The sequence below is a fragment of the Cucurbita maxima genome, unplaced genomic scaffold (assembly GCF_002738345.1).
Source record: "Cucurbita maxima cultivar Rimu unplaced genomic scaffold, Cmax_1.0 Cma_Scf00013, whole genome shotgun sequence".
In the NCBI taxonomy this organism is placed as follows: Eukaryota; Viridiplantae; Streptophyta; class Magnoliopsida; order Cucurbitales; family Cucurbitaceae; genus Cucurbita; species Cucurbita maxima.
The window spans coordinates 2,502,275-2,520,350 of NW_019272029.1; the positions used below are offsets into that span (position 1 = coordinate 2,502,275).

Genomic DNA, 18,076 nt, shown 5'->3' on the forward strand with positions numbered 1-18,076 from the left:
AAAAGTAGGCCATACACAGACGTCATCTGAGTTGGAAGATGACATTAAAATGAATACCCAATGATCATTCTCCACGTGTGCTTTAGAGCTTTTTCTCATCTCCAACATACACCACATAGCCTCCTCTTGTACTTGGAACAAATTAGATTTAACGGTCTGGTTGACTAGTTTTAGTAGGGGAAACCAAAGAAAATAGTGCCCAACTTCTTTTTTTCGTGTTACAAATTAGAAGTAAAATTAATTAAATGCAATACAGATCAATACACTGCAGACTGAGTCGTCCTAGTCCTAGTTCTAGTCCTAATACTAGTAGTATACACAAACAATCTAAGCTGATCACCTTCTAGCCCTTTTTTTTGGCCGCTTTAGAGGTTCTTTTCCAACCCCTTCTCTGGCTCTTTTAATTGGAGTGGGATCAGCCTCGGCTGCCTTCTTAGGTGGTCGCCCGACGCTGCGCTTAGAAGGGCTGCTGCCATCCTCCTTCAGACGCTTCTTGTTGTTGCTTTGTCTGATTGCCAACACTCTCTCCTTTCCTTTTTCACTTTTGCCACCACTGCCCTTCTTTTGTTCTGCTGCAGTATTAACAACACTACTGCTGCTTCCACCTCTGCCAGTTCTCTTTGTTGTAGTCTCTGCAGGTGAGTTCTGCTTGATTCTCTTCAAGAAATCTGCTGCACTTCGCTTCTTCTCCAGTGTTACTGTATCGGATTTCTTCTTGTCTGGGATTGGGATTGGGATTGGGATTTGTGTCTCTGTTTCATTGCCCGAACTGGGTTTCCATCCAGAATTCGTGTTCTGTTTCTTGATGGTAGGGCCGCTAGAGTTTGTGGCACTATCATTGCTCCTTCTCATGCTTCTTGCTCCAGTTATGGGTTTCTCTTTAACCTTGCTATCTTTTGCGGTGCCCTGGTCTTCAACAGGGTTTGTTGAAGCAATTTTAATACTTGATTTCAGATCAACAGCTAACTTCTCATCATCATTGCTCCGTTCACCTTTTTCACCAAGACCCGTTGTCGATGAAAGCTTGGATGAAATTTTGCTTCGTTTCCGACAAACTATTATAGGAACAGAGGACTTCTGCTTTGCAAGCAAAGACTGTGATCCTTCGAGATCGGGACCCTTGGATCGGGAAGGAATCGTTGGGGATGAATCCACTACTTCAGGTGAAGGGTCAATCTGAGCAACCTGCAGAGCCTTCTTCATTTCAATGGAGACTAGAATACAGAGTTCACGAGCAGCTACCGACTCCTTTGAGGATTTGGGGAAGAAGGTAACCACGTTGTTGAAAAGAAGCAAGAGGTCTCTGTAAAATGCATGGGTGGAGGAGGAATAAGAGCCAGAATTGATCTTGGCTTGAACTGTTTCCAAGTCCAAATGCTGCCGCACCATGCCCTTGTACTCTTCCGTTTCCTGCAAGAAAAAACATGGAGTTACCTACACGGGTCGTTTTGTGAAAATTACAAACAAAGCCATAAAAACAGGCGAAACCCAAGACAAAATTGGTCAGCCATCAACAAAAGCACTTGATTGAAATACCACAGCTTTCCTCCTAACCTACTTTTCTCTTTCTTAGCCTAGAACATTAGCACAGAAGATCTCATAGAAAAACAAATTTACTAAACATGCTAACCATATTTCAAGGGCAACACCCAAATATCCAGGCCTGTCGTGTTCCCTAAAGACCCTATGATCTTTATTGAAATAAGGTTAACAAAATGGGAAAAAGATGGTGGATGACTCAGCTTGGGAGGGGGCCTAATGGGAGTTGGGTGGGGAAACAAGGGCCTATCAGCCATGGGCATGGCCCAAGTTATTTTAATATTAATAGCCTAGAAAAGCACATCCAATACACCGGGACAAAATACTATCTCTTCATGACCCCCTCGAATTCGGGGTTCTTTTCATTCTCTTTTTTTTTTTTCATCAAAATGAAAAAAGATAACAAAATAATGCACAAGTTAAACTTTCGCATTCAAAATAAATTCAGTCGAATCTTTAATCAATTTATATCGAATAATAAATTAATTAAGAGGAAAAAAAATATATATGAATTGGGTAGAAATGATCTTAGTATTGAACAAAACTACTATATTTTTTATTTTCAAAAATTCCAAAAAAAAAAAAAAAAAAAAAAAAAAAAAAAAAAAAAAAAAAAAAAAAAAAAAAAAAAAAAAAANAAAAAAAAAAGTAGAAATGAAAAGCAACATAGATCGAAGCTATTAAGCGAATGGTCCCCCTTCCTCTTTTTTCTTTTCTTTTTTTATTAATGTTCAATTGGAAATGGTCCAAATTTATTGGTCGTAAAGCTATTAATAGCATTTTGATTCACATCAAATCAATTTTTTGTATTATAAATAATATTCATGAAAAATAATTACTAGGCCTAAAACTTAATTTAACCTTCAATTTTAGTATTAATAATACAAATATTTTATATAGTTTAATTTACCCATTTTAGTGATTCCCATCAACTTTTATGTGTATTTTGTTTTCGTTCCTATTTTTTTTTAATATTTTATTTTGGAATTATGTTGTTATGGTTATTTTAAGCCTAATTTCTTTAGTAAAATAAAAAAGGATTTAAGACATAATTATTTTACTAAAAGGAAGAGAGAGACAGAGAGAAACGGAGAAATATTACCTGACTTTGGAGACGGGATTCGAACAACGAGCTGTGTTTGTGCGCTCGTATCATCTGCAAAACCTCGTCGAACGGCCGTGACTTGACGGCGGGCGTCCGACGAGGTTCATTGCCGCTACTACCGCCGGAGATCTCCTTCTTGAGGAGCCTCTTCCTCTTCATCCTCCCCGTCAAGCTCGCCGAGCTCTGTACTTCGCTACTCTCCCTTGTCGCCGTCTCTCCGCCGTTTGACTGAGCCTCTGAGTCCGCTAACTCGAACAAGTCGTCGACTCGCTGCGTTTCCTTCTTTTTTGTCTCCGATATGTCGCACGTTGAGTTCTTAACCACAGTGTCCGTACTTCCGTCGTCCGATTGCGGATCGGCTGGTTCTGCGGCTCTCCGGTTTTGTTCTGGTCTGTATGAACCGGTGAATTCCGGTTTGGTTTCGGATTTATCGTTTTCGGCGGTGCTTTTACGGTTACCGCTTTTGGAACCGGTGGAATTGGATTGGTTGACAGAGAAATCCTCCCGGTCAGAATCTTCGCCGGGAACTGCCGGAGGCTTCGCGACTGTTCCGTTTATTCCGGACCGGTGGTCTGGTTCAACGAAGAGCTTTTTGTCGTTTTCTGATCGACGCTCTCTGGACTCCATTTTTAGATCTGGTTTTCCAGTGCTGGCCTCTCTATCGCTCATGCCTTGTTCTCGCTCCTCCTCCAATTTCTTGACCTTCAACTGCAACGAGCTGCCGAAAATCTCAATACGATGAACTCAGATCTGAAAATTTTAAGATAAAAATAACGTTTCAAAAAAAAAAAAAAAGCGAACAAAGCGAAACAAAAACGATAGAGATTTACTTGATTGAAACGTCATAGCGCTGGACCTCTCGTCGGAGTTCGGCAACGCGGAGTTTCCTCAACTCATCGACCCAAGGTACACTGGTATCGACCTTATCGGCAATTCCAGAGCCGTTTTGGCAGGAAGTAAACCGTCGTTTAAGGTCAAGGAATTTGAGTTCACAGTTACGCGCAGTGGTTAGGAGATGAGGGAGAGAAGAACGAGACTGAACCTCGATGGAAACAGAACTCCAATCCTTAAATCCATGGCGCTTGACTGCGCAGGCCAGTAAAAGCTCCTCCCAAGTCCCCCATGAGGCGGTGCCGTGTTCCCTCTCCTTCTCTTTATCATCCGCCATTAGATTACAACAAGAACAGCATAGAGAATCCCGATTAGGCGGTCGTCTTCCACATCCCTCCAATTCTCTTCTCCCTGTTTTAATTAATCAAAAATGAGAGAGAAAGAGAAGCAAAAGGCGAGCGTTGCTCCATTAGAAGTTTGTTATTAGGGTTTCAGCGTCGTAGTGCTCTCCTCCTCTGCGGCGTTGGAAGGGAAAAAACAAAAGGACATAAAAATCCGAAAACTCGTTTTAAAAACAATAAATCGGGTTTCCCCTTTCCCTTTTGTTTTTATTTTGAATATTGAGAGAAGCGAAGCAAAATGAAATGGTTTGGTTTGGTTTGGTTTGGTTTGATTTTTATTCAAATTGGTTCGCGAACATGTGTGTTATTACGTGAATACCCTCCTTATTTTCTCGAAATTACTCCCTTTGTCCTCCATTCAAATTATCAAATATATATGGCAATAGCGGCGTTCCCCATTTCACGATTTTCCGCTTGTATTCCATTCCCTTTATGTCGTTTCCTCCTTTTACCTTTAATTTATTGCATGCAAAAACTCTTTTCTCCCGCGTAAAAAAAATAAAATAATTGGTTTTTTAAATATTAAATTAATAAAAATATTCACAAATTTTATATTTTATTTTTAAAAAATCTCAAATATACCGTTATTAATAATATTATTCCACTATAAAAAAAGTTTTATTAATATCTTTCACCTTTTTAAAAAATAAAAATACATAAAATTTTAGAAATGATATTAATACTTTTTTAACTTTGTAAAAAAACGCTTAAATTTTTTTTTATCATCAATATATTATGTCATAGATTATATACACGTTACTTTTAAAAAAGGTATTTTAAAATTTTTTTACTTTAAAGATATTAATGAAATTAATTTTTTTTTTAACTACTATTTTTTACATTGTTACGAAAATTATTTTATTAGTCTAACGTAATAAAAATAAAATAAAATAGTTAACACTAGTTTATTTAAAATTAAATAAGGTAATAAAATTGTTAAAATAATTTATTTTTAAAAAAGTTGGACAATATTTTACCGACAACAATAAATACATTTGTTTAAATTTCAGATATTATTTGTCCAAATATTATTTTTTCGGACATTATAGATAAAACCTTGAACAAATTTTTTTTTGTCATTTCAATTTTTATTCATTTTATTATTGTCATCTCATAACTTTGCACATGAGTAGTTTTATTATAAATTTTATCTTACTTAAAATAAGTAATAATAATAATTAAATAAATAAATCTCTCAATGGTATTGTTTAGGACAAATATATTTAAATTTAAGAAAAAAAATTAAATTTTAAAAATATAGATGGACAATTAAAATATATCCCAAAACATACCGACACAATTGAACCCATTTTTCTAAATTCTTTATATATATATATATATATATATATATATATATATATATTTAATCGTTACGCTTTCAGCCATTTGGCATTTAATTTTGGTTCCACATAAAAAGTCAATTTAGTTATTTCATAATTAAAAATTAATAAATACAATTAGGTGTTAGGTTTTTTCTTTTTTTTATTTTATTTTTTTGATTTCGCTTATTCATACAAAATGAACAAAACTCATATTTATTTTTATTATTATTATTCTGGCAGAGTTGTGTTTATTAAAAGGCTCAGGCCCAAAATCAAAAGCCCATTGTAGGCCCAAAACCAATAATTTTACTCGAAAATAGCAGACAATACGACACCGTATTATCATCCTAATTCATGGGCCGCTATCTCAAACTTTTCTATAACTTGGGCCATTTCATTGGGCTTTTCATTGGGCCGTTTTATTGGGCTATTAAAAAAAACATTCAAAAGACTAAAGTAGGGTTCTTATATTTTAGATTAAATTAAAATAATTTTGAAACTTTAGAGATAACCCATTGATTACAACATACACCATTTAACCAAAGTTTTATTATTTATTTATTTTTGACGAAGCTTGACTCTTTCTCAACGACTAATGACCTAACAATTGAATAATAAATATATTAATTATTAAATTGAAGCCATTTTTAAAAACAAATTTACCCCACTAATGTTTTTTACAATATTTAGTCAATGCTTGCCGTAATTGACCTTCTAGACATATAACAGCATACTTACCCCAACCCCCCACTCTCCAAAAATAAAAAAATAATAAAAATTACGCGTAAAATTAAAAATACTTTATGTTTATAAATTAAATTTGTAAATTTATGTAATTATAGTATTAATAAATAAATTAGCACTAGTTTATATAATTTAATTTAATAATATATGTTGGTTGGGTTTCCAAGGGTGGATTGTGCATGCGCAAGGTCGTCTTTTGGTGCAAGTCTTCGGCCTTATCCAAACTCCCAAAAGCGAAATCAAATTGCTTTTCTTCTCTTATGTCCAAACCTTAAATCCAACATTTTATGTCTTAATCTTGATTTAATTATTATTTTTTTTTTATCCTCGATTATTACTTATCATACAAATAGTACTTATAACGGTCTAAGTCCATTTCTAGTAGATATTGTCTTTTTTGGATTTTCCCTTTTCGAGCTTGATGTGTCTACTAAGAGGAGATTTTCATACCCTTGTAAAAAATGTTTTGTTTTCCTCCTCAACTGATGTGAGATCTCGTAGTAATAATTCCCAAAAAGTAATTGGTTGTCTAAACCATATACAAATGGAAGGATACGTAAACACTCACCAACAAGCTCAGTTAAGTGAAATCTATACGTGTCTGAGTGTCATGGTTGTACTTTTTTAACTGTGATGCATAGTGCCAAGACCCTCGCGTAGTTAGATGGGTGCCATTGAAGGGTCACAACCTATTTTTTTTTTTTTTTTTTCATACTGAATGAGATAAGGACATAAGGAAGAAAAAAGATGAGAAGATGTTCATTATTACAATTTGTACATATTCATGCTTGCTCTCATTTAGCTTTGGAAGAGGTGAAGGTGGGAAGTCACTCCTTTCCTCAAAGGGACCATTTCTACACTACTCCTTCCTCTTACAAAATTTCATTATTTACCTCACATCTCTCGGTTTCCATCGTCAGCTTTCATGTCATCATATCACCAACTTTCTTGACGTGTCGAGATTTCAATAGTGCAAGAAAAACCCAGATAGAAGAACGTTAAAAATCACAAACCCCACAATAGCATTCCTTACTTTCCTAACTTCTCTCTGTTCGATACTCGAAGATTTTATTAGGGCATAACTCTAATAGCATGTTAGAAATAACGAACTTGTACAATAATATGATAATTTCACTTATTTTAATGTGAATTTTGATTGAAGGATGACAATGTTTGAAATGGTTGAAAAGTTGGGGACCCCACACAAGTTTACTAGAAAATCTTCATATCCCAATTAATGAATGAATGAATGAATTAAGAATGGCCCATACCATGCATCATCATCATCCAACTTTATATTATAATCCAAGGCACCATATTTGAACCATTAAAATGTCAAATTTATAACCAACATATTATAATCTCTTTAGATTCTAACACATTATTTAAAAAAAAAAAAAAAAAAAAAAAAAAAAACTAATTAATCATATTATTTTACCTCATAATTAGGCAGCTGAACTTTTGATGAACTGCACATCACCTCTTAATACACTATTTAATATTTTTCCTAAATAATGATTTGGAAATGGGACCCTGGTCGGTTTCACACTTTATTCTTTCTCTCCCTCTCTAATTTTTATATTAACTAAACCATGTTTGGTGACATGGCATCCTCATGTTTGATGATGTGGCATTCTGTTTATGATCATCCAAGATTTTAACCTTTTTTTTTTTTAATTTCCAATTGTGTAATTTTAAAATTAATTAAAATAAAATCGGGTTTATTGGAATTTCTTTTTTTAAAAATTCAAAGATGGGAAGCAAAAAATAACCGTTTTTTTTTTTTTTTTTTTTTCACGAGTCAAAGCACGCGCAAAGAGAAAGATTGGGAGGGAGGCGGCAGATCAATCACGTGAGGAATCACGTGCAATAGAACAGAAAAAAGCATAATGATGAAATAATAATAATAATAATAACAATAAACCAACAAACAAATTATATGAAACAAACTTCCTTCTCGATTATTTAATTATGAAAAATAACACTTACGGGTAAGTAGAGATAGTTTTCACTTTAAACTGATAGTCTCGTTCTCAGAATCATCGAGCGAATAATACAAATATATAGCCATCAGTTACCAAATTCAAATTCTAAATATCGGATTTTTCTTATTTATTCTTTAATTCAAGAATAAAAAATTGTCCAAATAAACATGCAACCTAGGAATAGGGACACCACTGGCATAGCACATCCTCGGGGATCAAGAAGACGTGAAATTACAATATTACCCCTATTGACTGAGTCGTCATCTTCTTCTTCCTCCTTTTTCCAGCAACCATATTTACAGAAGAAAAATGAACAAGAATATGAGTCCAATCCAACCAAGAACACAGTCGCTAATGATTGTATATAAGAATTCTTCTGTTTCTTTCTTCACAATATATTAGAAAGAAAATCCATGGGGAATAGGAATATAAAAAAAAAAAAATATATCGAAGACAAACAAGCCCCATCAATCAAAACAAACAATCCCCAAAATGGTGAAGAAACAGCTCCAATAAGAGGGAGAGGAGAAAGGGAAATGAAATTAATAATAATAATAACCTTTGTTTTTTTTTTTTTTTTTTTTTTTTTTCCTCTTTTGCTTTTGGGAATAGGGTTTTATGTACAAAAGGGACCACCCATCATGATTCGCCTTAACCCATCTCGTTATCATGATCTTGTTGACTGGTGGGACTGCGTTTAAGCAGAAAATGGGAAAGAGGAGGAGCTTGGTCGCCCAGTAATGGCGAAACCAGATCGTTTCGAAACTGCCTCCGTTGATTTTCCTCCGCTGGAGCCGGCCGATGTTGAGGTCACTCTTTCACAAGAAGGACACATGGTGAGTGTTGTGGCTGGTAATTGCATGTAAAATGAGTCAGTGGTTTTCAAAGCTCTCAATTCTTGAACCTCCTTTTGAAGTCGTCTGTTCTCTTCTGTTAATGTTTCACAGCATCGTTTCAAATACTCACAATCCACCTCCGTTTGCTTCAATTTCGTCCTGTAAATTTCAACAAATTACAAACTAATTTATAACAGAAATTTTCTCTCATCTGGTTTGAATATCATGACACAACGAACCTGGCTCTTCTGTTTTGGAACCAAACTTCCACTTGGCGAGGACGGAGATTCAGTTGCTTAGCGAGTGCAAGTTTCTGTTTCTGCAATCGATTCGAAATCGAAATCACAAAAATCAGATTCGGATTAACGTTCAGTGGAATCAATCGCTTGATTCGATTTTGAAATTTAAACTCACGGGATTCAAGGTGTTGTGTTCTTTGAAGCTTTCTTCAAGAAAAGCGGATTGTTCTTTTGAGAGTCTGAGTTTCTTCCTCGTGGATCCATTTTCATCTTCATCGCTCGCTCGTGAAGACGCTCTCTCAGATTCGATTACGCCATTTTCCATCTGATCTCTCTGGCAAGAAATGTTCCCTCCGCCGCCGTACAATCCAAACTCCATCTGAAACGACGACGCCGCACTGTTAGGCGATGCGGTTCGATCTTCACCTTCATCTAAACATAACCGATGTCAGTTAGGGGGAAGTGATTTAGTGATATTCAAAGCTAAACAGTTAGGGTTCTAAGAATATTACCGTTTTCGGACGACGGCCATGGAAATCCTTGGTACGGATTAGTTAGGTTTCGCGGAACGGGATTATGAGGAAGAAGATCGAGTTGAATCGGTGGATCTTCATTACCGTCGGATTCATAATCTCTCTGATTGATCTTCTCTTCGTCGTCTTCTTTCTCTCCGGCGACCGGACGGCCAATCGATAGGTCGACGCAGAACCCTAAATCAGGCCGGGAAATCCGCCGCGGACGCGGCGTTACTGGTGGCTGCTTCTCAACGAAGCGGAAGGGCTTGGGAGCATCGCCCAAGCTCAGGCCAAGCTCCATGGATGCAGCAGTGCGCAAGCAGAAAGGAACGAAATGGAGTGAACGGCGAGTTGAAAGTGGAGAGCACTGCGAGAAAAAAGAGAGTATCGAAATTCTGATACGATGAATCAAATAAATATAAGGCTGATGCAGACCCCAAAAAAATAAATAAATAATAAAAAAAAGTCAGTCATAATATTAATTAGGCTTAAATTTCATTTGGAAGTATTTAAATCTCAAGATTTCCTTTTATATTTCATCATTATAAACCATATTTCATACGTGGATTTTATATTTTAGTTGTTATTAAGAATTATTCCACTATTAATTAATTAATTATTTTTAAAAAAACAAGAAATTATATTGTTTACCGGTTCTTATGGCGTGGGAAACCAGTTTGACCGACATACTTCTCTCAGGTTGACAAACACACGTGATACCCCATCACACACAATATATATATATATATAATTTTATTTTAAATTTTAAAAATATAATATTTATTTATTTATTTATTTATTTATATGGGAGGATTTTGGTGGCAGTGGCTTGGTGGTTAAGGTTGTCGTGTAGAGAAAAAATTAACAGAAGCGCGTGAGGGTAATCCGAGTCAAAATGGGGCCCACAGATGATTACGTGTTCATCATGCCTGTTAACGGGGGAGATTCTTTGAGTTATACCCGTGAAATGCACGCGCGAAAAACACGCGTCGGTTTTATTTCTCATTTCTTTCAAAGCTTTTTGGTAGGTTTTCTAATGTCCTCCATTATTATAGCGAGCCTTCTTTAAAAAAAAAAAATTAAAATCCCAGTAAAATATTTTTGTACGTATTTTAAAATTTTAATATTATTACAAATAAAATAATAATAAAAGTCTTGGATTTGGGATTGCATGCATGCTCATAGGGTATATGGTCTCTTTAGGATAAGGTCAGCGTTACCTTTTTTCCCTCGCTTTTTCTTTCTTTATTTTTTTTTTAACTAAATACTTTAAATTTTGTCTAAAATAAATTTAACTTTATATTAATTTACGTTTAAAATAAATACTACCGGTATAAATACAATTTTACAATTACTGTTCTTTATGTGAATATAAAATTACATTTTACTTTAACCTTTTTTTTTTTAAATAATTTTATGCGTAGAAAAACAAACAATGAAAGCGTCATCCCATCTTATCTATTTATTTATTTGAGCTTTGCAATTAATCCCATGGCCCTACCATGCTCTTTCCATGCAACCCATTTGACTGCTTCCATTATTTTTTAATAATTTCAAGTAAATATATAATAATAATTATTATTATTTTGACTTTTACCTTATTTTACTTTATTTAATAACATAATTATTTTTCTTAAAATAAAACCAATATAATGGTTTAAATTATGCCTAATTCTAAAAAATATATAATATCTCTACCTTTTTAACTCCCTTCTATATCAATATTATTTAATTTAAATTTATAATTTATGAAAGTTTGATCCAACTCCAACTTGACAAATATTTAAAAGATTCAAATTAAAAAACGAGTAAATATTTAATTTATTTTTTAAAATTCACAGTATAATATATAATATATTAAGTCGATGATTAAAAGGATTATTATAAAAATAATAATAATAAATGGATAAAAGAGGGGAAATGGTGATAATGCCTCTTAAATTTTCATAAATGCATCTCATCCTTGTTAGACGAACACGACTCTCCACAATGGTATGATATTGTCCACTTTGAGCATAAGCTCTCATGGCTTTGCTTTGGGCTTCCCAAAAGGCCTCATACCAATGAAGAGTGTATTCTTGGATTATAAACCCATGACCATTTCCTAAATTAGCCGATGTGGGACTTTCATCATCCAACAATTCTTTCACATGCAATTACCCACTCAAAATTGTAATCAACGCCTTTTTAATAATAATGCCTCTTAAATTTTCATAAATGCATCTCATCCTTTCACATGCAATTACCCACTCAAAATTGTAATCAACGCCTTTTTAATAATAATGCCTCTTAAATTTTCATAAATGCATCTCATCCTTTCACATGCAATTACCCACTCAAAATTGTAATCAACGCCTTTTTAATAATAATGCCTCTTAAATTTTCATAAATGCATCTCATCCTTTCACATGCAATTACCCACTCAAAATTGTAATCAACGCCTTTTTAATAATAATGCCTCTTAAATTTTCATAAATGCATCTCATCCTTTCACATGCAATTACCCACTCAAAATTGTAATCAACGCCTTTTTAATAATAATAATAATAATAATAATAATAATATTTGGTTTAAATTTTGTTTCTATTTTTTTATAGCACTAAAATAAATAAAAAATAGATACACGTTCGAATAATGGGAAGAGTCTAGTTTTTTTTTATCCTTTAATAAATAAATATATTTATTATTGGAAAATAATTTTTTTAAAAGCGAGTGATGGGTGGTTTAATTGTGACTGATATTTGTCCAATCGCCAAACTAACAACCAATACTCAATCCCTTTTAATTAATTGTCAATTACATTATAATAGCATGATTCTCTTTTTTTGTACCTTCCCTAATTAACAAAGTATTAAATAATAATATTTCAATTTCAAATTAATTTAATGATTTTATTGATAAGATATTTTTAGAGTTTATGGACACCATAAATTGAGAATATTTAAACTTTAAATTTTTTTGTCCAAAATATATATATTAACTAATAAATTTATTCTCGAGTATTTTTTTTAAACCTTATGTTCAAAGTGGATAATATCATATTTTTATCATAAATTTATTATTTTTCAAATATTACAAAACTATATATATTATTTTAATATAACTTTAATTATGTTATTCTAGTCAAGATATCATTAATATTTGACTATTTAGGATGAACGAACAAATAATAAGTGATGATGGTTCAATGTTTTTTCGATGCATTATGAACAATTGAACATGTCATAATAATACATATAATTGAAAATAATATTCAAATGGTATAAATATAATATGTTCAATAGTTAAAAGCGAGCGTCGTAAATTACTTTCAATAATTTTCGTAATAGAAATGATGGCGTAATTTAAAAGCACCTTCTTTTTAACTTATAATTATCATTCAAATCGCACTTTTTTGTGACCAAAAAACAACTTTTATCATTACACATGATATATTTAATCATTGTTTAAACTTTTAATTTTGAATCATTACCCTAAAATTATCTCCAATTTCGTGCCTAACTTTGAGATAAATTATAACTTTTAACTTAAAAATATTAAAAAAAATAAAAATAAAAAGAAGAGATGGTTAAAACGGTGCGTTTTGAAGTGATAGGTCAAAACATTAACTCCAAAAGATTTTCAGCAGGCTTTCTGGTTTACCCAAGAAATCTCCCTTCTGAACAAAATCAATTCACTTTTTTTCTGCAGCTTTTTTTGCCACCTTGAATTTTTTTTCTCCTTCAGCCGCCGGCCGCCACCTAACCACCGCATGCGGCGGAGCTGTTTCAAATATATATATATATATATATATATATATATATGTATATTAAATTGAGATATTAATGAGGAGGCAATAATTAACCTAACCGAATAATAAATACAAAAAAGAGTAAAAGAAGGAGGTGACGGGAGAGAGGTGACAGGAAGGAACGGTAACAGGTCAACTACGCGATGACAGTGTTCGCCACTTGTCACGCTTGTAGGAGCGTTGAATTATTAAAATCATGCAAATTAATTAATTAATTTTTAGGAAATAAAAAAGTCTGTGCTTTGGAACGGAAAAGGGCGTGGAAATAAAATTTAAAATTTTATTTAAAATTTTAAAAATAATAATAATTGTATTTATTAATCCAAAAAGAATAATTATTCACAACCTAATTCAATGATATGGTAATGAAAATTCGTCATGTCTGGGGGCATAATCATAATAATAGCTTCTTTTTTCAACATTCACAATAATTCCTATTTTTGTTTGTTATGTAAAATATAAAAATAGTATTTATTTATTTATTTATTTTTATTATGTGAGTTCTAGAATAATTATTTGATAAGTTAAAATTCGAAGGAAATTAATTTAGATATTAAATAATAGTACATATATTAAGGGATAGCATGTAATTTATGACATGTTTATTTGAAATTAAATTAAAATTTTAAAATATTATATTATTATAGCTGTGACAATCATTACACACTTGACAAACAAATTGATAGTGACCAGTGGCATTAAATAATAATATATTTTTCTTAAATTTTTTATTATTTAATAATTCATTAAAAAAAACAAAAAAAAAAAACTAATTGAAATACACGTGATCCATTCATTCCATTAATTACATGTTGCAAACGAATTAGATTCTCAATTATATTCCAAGCATCACCGCAAATTAAATATTTAAATATTTAATTTACTAAATTTTATTGTTGTGGCTAATTCATAATTAAAACAATAATAATAACTTATTTTTCAAAAATTTTGAAAGTCAACAAAAGCTTTAATATTCACGTTCCTCAAACAGGAGAACAAAACACTAATAATATCATATTTTAAAATTTTAAAGAAGATAATATCTACTAGTGATGGGTCTGAGTTATTATAATAATTAATATCCGAACGTAATTTAGAGGCTAAATATCTAATATGCGTGCGTAGTTTAGAGACGAAGTAAGTAAATAATGATGGTAATTTGGGGGTAAAAAAGTGATGAGATTGTGAGGAAATTAGGGTTTAGGGTTAAGGTGAAAAAGGGAAAGTTAAAAGAGAGAGAAAAATGGAATTAGATTTGGATTTGTTGGTGCATGGGGCGTATCTGATGTCAGAGCATGCGTTATCTCTTTTGACTTTGGAATAATAATGTCCCTCCTTTTATTATTATTATTTATATTATTCTTTCAAATATATATTTTACACTCATTGTCTCATTATAATCTTGGTTATCATGTTAATAATTAATTTGAAATATATATTTTACTTTAAATTAAAATTTGAAATTTGAATTCGACGTCTGATAGCCTTGGCAATCTCCTGTATTCCTAGTGATATAGTCAAGTTTTTTCAGTATGTTTTATTCTCACTCATATGTTTATTTTTTATTTTTGAATCCCTTCAAATGGGTCGAGAGAACACGTTGTTGATATGAGTAATAAGTTTAAATTATTTTGAACTCATTAAATTTAAAATAATATAAATAATTCTATTATTTGTGATGTCTCATATTGGTTGGGGAGGAGAACAAAACACCCTTGTGTAGAAACTTTATCTTAGCAGATGTGTTTTAAAGCCTTTAGGAGAATCTCGAAAGGAAAAACTCTAAGAGAATGGTGGATTTGGGTCGTTACAAATGCTAAGAGTGACCCAGTAAGGATGTTGGGTCTGAAGAAGGTGGATTGTGATATCCCACATTAATTGGGGAGGAGAACAAAACACACGGAAACCTTCTTCTAGCATACGCGTTCTAAAGCTTGTCTGCTAGCTGAGTAATCGTTGAGGGAAAGCGGGAAAACCTAAAGAGGACAATATCCGTCAGTCTGTGAATGTGGGTCTGTAGTACAAATGTTGTTTAAAGAATCTATTTGAGCAATATAAAAGTAGAAGGGATAAATTAAAAAATAAGGAAATGAAAAAAATGGGGGGTGTGGGTGTTGGGAAAAGGAAATACAAAGGTGATGAGGTGGACCAATGGGAAGGAAGAGAAGGTGGGACCCAATTAGAAGAGAAAGTAGATCGCCTTGGGCCTCCCATGAATGGAGGCAATCAGGGGAACGTCGGAAGAAAGCGAAAAAGTTCAAATGCCCCCACAAAATAATATTAATAAATAAATAAATAATAACAAGCATTTATATAATAATAATAATAATAATAAATAATTAAATAAATAAATAAATTAATTAATTAATTAATTGAAGGTGACTATTCGCAGACAATAGCAATCATTAGTACGGTCCCTTTCTCTTGTAATTTGTAGGCTACCCCTCATTCTAATATTCCAACATTTTCTTTTTCTCTCCTTTTTAATTTTAACTAAATTATTAATTTTAAATTGCTGAGTTGTTGTTGTTTCGATATAAGCTGTAACACTCGAGGTCAATCTTTGAGTCCCGGTTTTAATGTTTGGATGGTTAGAGTGTTGTAGTTATTTGAATGTTTTAGTATTGTTGTTAGTTTGTTTTCTTCGCGGATCGAAGCAATCGATAATTGAGGTTGTTTTTCGACCAAAGAAGACCATGCAATGTTGGAGACTAGGGAGAGTTGATGCTCTATGCTAGGGTTCCCGAAGGCCCACAACTTTTGCTACTGCGTGGCATTGGATTGAGGCGTCTCTCTCATTGTGTGGAATTCATGTATGAGAATTCCTTTATGATTACCTTCAAAATGACATCTCAATTGCAACCCCCGTGCTATTGGAACATTCTCTGACACAAGTTGTGGACATATCCAATTCAAGGGTAAGGGCATACCTTGAAACAACTTCCAATGTCATAACTTTTGTCTCCCTCGTTTTGTTTTCATTTGAAACACAACTTCACCAATGTATCTCACTGCAACAACCATATTGATGGAGAAGATTATTGAGCTACTCTTCGCAGGTTCACTCTGGTTGTAATATACGGACGTAAGAGTTAACACAATTGTCCAATTCATCTATTTTGGTAATCTGGGTGATGTGGAGCAGGGTGTGAATGACACTCGCAAGATCGACGTACTAAGAATCCGTAGAGAATTTTCAATTCAAGGAATGGTTTGGGGCTAATATTGAAGATACATGGGGCCTGCATTGCTAGTTGATCATTCAACTCTTTGCTCCCGCTTTCATCTCGAGATCATTATGAGGGGACCAATTAGATCGAGACTAGGAGAGATGGTCCCCAGAACGAGAAGAAATTGAATCCATACATTTGATCAATTGCCTATACCCATCCCTGATGCAGCCAATCGAAGACCCAAACTCAAATTGAAACCATTTATAATTCAGATGAAGCCTTAACGACGGAGTGAATGTTGGGAATGGGTTCTTGAGGGCGAACTAAAACGATCCCACATTTAAAAAATAACTGGACGAAGGAAAACCTTTGTTCAGTAATGGTAAGCTGTTCTTAGGTTCCCAATAACATAACCAGACAAGGGGCAATAGGGAGCTTTGGAAGCTTACCATGATTTGTTGTCGGCCGATAACATTACCATAAAGTTTGAATTTGATTTTCATCTAAAAAGATCATCAAATTAAATCTTAGAAAACACTATATAAAATTAATAAAAAAAAACAAAAATTTATTCTATGATAATATAAATATGGAAATAAAGATTCTAACTTTCGACTTTAAATAACATTATTAATTTTAATTATTTTAGGTACGTTCGATGACTAATAATTCAATATAATCCTCCGAAAGTTGTCACATTTATTAGAAAAATATGGAATGGGCTTACAAGATTTAGGTAGCTATAGCAACATGAATATATGTAATAATTGAATGGTTATTTTGGATATCATGAATAATTTTAGCATCTATTACCAATAATTTATTAATTGCCATGTATTATTAATTTCTTTCATATGCTCTCATAAATATCCAAAATTATTGGAGGGTTTTTCATTTATCTTATCCACACGTGAATCAAATAGGTAGACGATAAAAAGCAAACTCTATCTTATACCAAACCATTCGAATCATCTCAGTATCACCTGCTTTAATTTATGCCACATATTCGCACGTGCCAACTGTATTAAATATTAATTAGAGCAAGAAACGAAAATTTAAGTAAAATTCTAATCTAATAATCGTATAAGTCTCAAATTTTTGTATAAAAATTTAAATGTCATTTTTTTTTATATTTTAATAAGAATTAAGTAGATTTTTAAATGAAGATAATTAAAAATAATAGAAATTATTCACTTTTGAATGTTTAAATTTAAAATCAATACAAATTAATTTTTGTTTTCTTCATCATAGGTATTTAAATTTTGGCCCTTTATTTCAATTATAAAGATTTAATTATTTAATGTTTATTAAGTTAATTAAATATGTGATTATGTATATTATATGGTGTATGGAATGTTGACGGCGTCGGTCAGTAATCAGGTGTGAGCAGTCATATCGTATATTCGGTGCAATCATGAGAATATCATTCCTCTCTCCTTCTCCAAATTCATATTATAATTTTAATAATAATTATATTTAATCCTTTTGTTGGTGGGCCCCACTCTCAGCCCACCCCCTCCCCCCAACCGACAAATAAACCTGTACCGTTTTTTTTTTTTTTTTTTTTTTTTTTTTTTTTTTTTTTTTTTTTTTTTT

At 32.5% G+C, this 18,076-nt stretch overlaps 2 protein-coding genes across 3 annotated transcripts; both read right to left on the reverse strand.

Moving 5' to 3' along the window:
• Positions 1 to 185: 185 nt before the first annotated feature.
• LOC111488379 lies at positions 186 to 4,073 on the reverse strand. 2 transcript variants are annotated; one of them, XM_023136090.1, is made up of 3 exons: positions 3,475 to 4,073; positions 2,642 to 3,362; positions 186 to 1,410 (listed from the first exon to the last, which is right to left on the reverse strand). In XM_023136090.1, exons 1-3 carry the CDS (start codon positions 3,810 to 3,812, stop codon positions 337 to 339), a joined length of 2,133 nt encoding a protein of 710 aa, XP_022991858.1. In that variant the 5' UTR covers positions 3,813 to 4,073; the 3' UTR covers positions 186 to 336. The 2 variants fall into 2 exon arrangements, with proteins under 2 accessions (XP_022991858.1, XP_022991859.1); XM_023136091.1 differs by having other exon boundaries at positions 2,642 to 3,394; positions 3,475 to 3,595.
• Positions 4,074 to 8,274: 4,201 nt separating this feature from the next.
• On the reverse strand, positions 8,275 to 9,974 carry LOC111488413 (homeobox-leucine zipper protein HOX11-like). Its single transcript, XM_023136150.1, has 4 exons — positions 9,515 to 9,974; positions 9,178 to 9,434; positions 9,003 to 9,082; positions 8,275 to 8,922 (listed from the first exon to the last, which is right to left on the reverse strand). The coding sequence occupies exons 1-4, from the start codon at positions 9,816 to 9,818 to the stop codon at positions 8,625 to 8,627; spliced, it is 939 nt and encodes a 312-aa protein (XP_022991918.1). The 5' UTR covers positions 9,819 to 9,974; the 3' UTR covers positions 8,275 to 8,624.
• Positions 9,975 to 18,076: the final 8,102 nt, after the last annotated feature.

What these genes read in the sequence shown, in the direction of transcription:
- LOC111488379 (XM_023136090.1), bottom strand. Translation starts at nt 3,812, where the DNA reads ATGGCGGATGATAAAGAGAAGGAGAGGGAACACGGCACCGCCTCATGG. An exon ending in CGCTATGACGTTTCAATCAA is followed by an intron (nt 3,363 to 3,474) that starts GTAAATCTCTAT and finishes GATTTTCGGCAG; the next exon opens with CTCGTTGCAGTTGAAGGTCA. An exon ending in AATCCCGTCTCCAAAGTCAG is followed by an intron (nt 1,411 to 2,641) that starts GTAATATTTCTC and finishes TTTTTCTTGCAG; the next exon opens with GAAACGGAAGAGTACAAGGG.
- LOC111488413 (XM_023136150.1), bottom strand. Translation starts at nt 9,818, where the DNA reads ATGGAGCTTGGCCTGAGCTTGGGCGATGCTCCCAAGCCCTTCCGCTTC. An exon ending in ATGGCCGTCGTCCGAAAACG is followed by an intron (nt 9,435 to 9,514) that starts GTAATATTCTTA and finishes GGTTATGTTTAG; the next exon opens with ATGAAGGTGAAGATCGAACC. An exon ending in AACACAACACCTTGAATCCC is followed by an intron (nt 9,083 to 9,177) that starts GTGAGTTTAAAT and finishes AATCGATTGCAG; the next exon opens with AAACAGAAACTTGCACTCGC.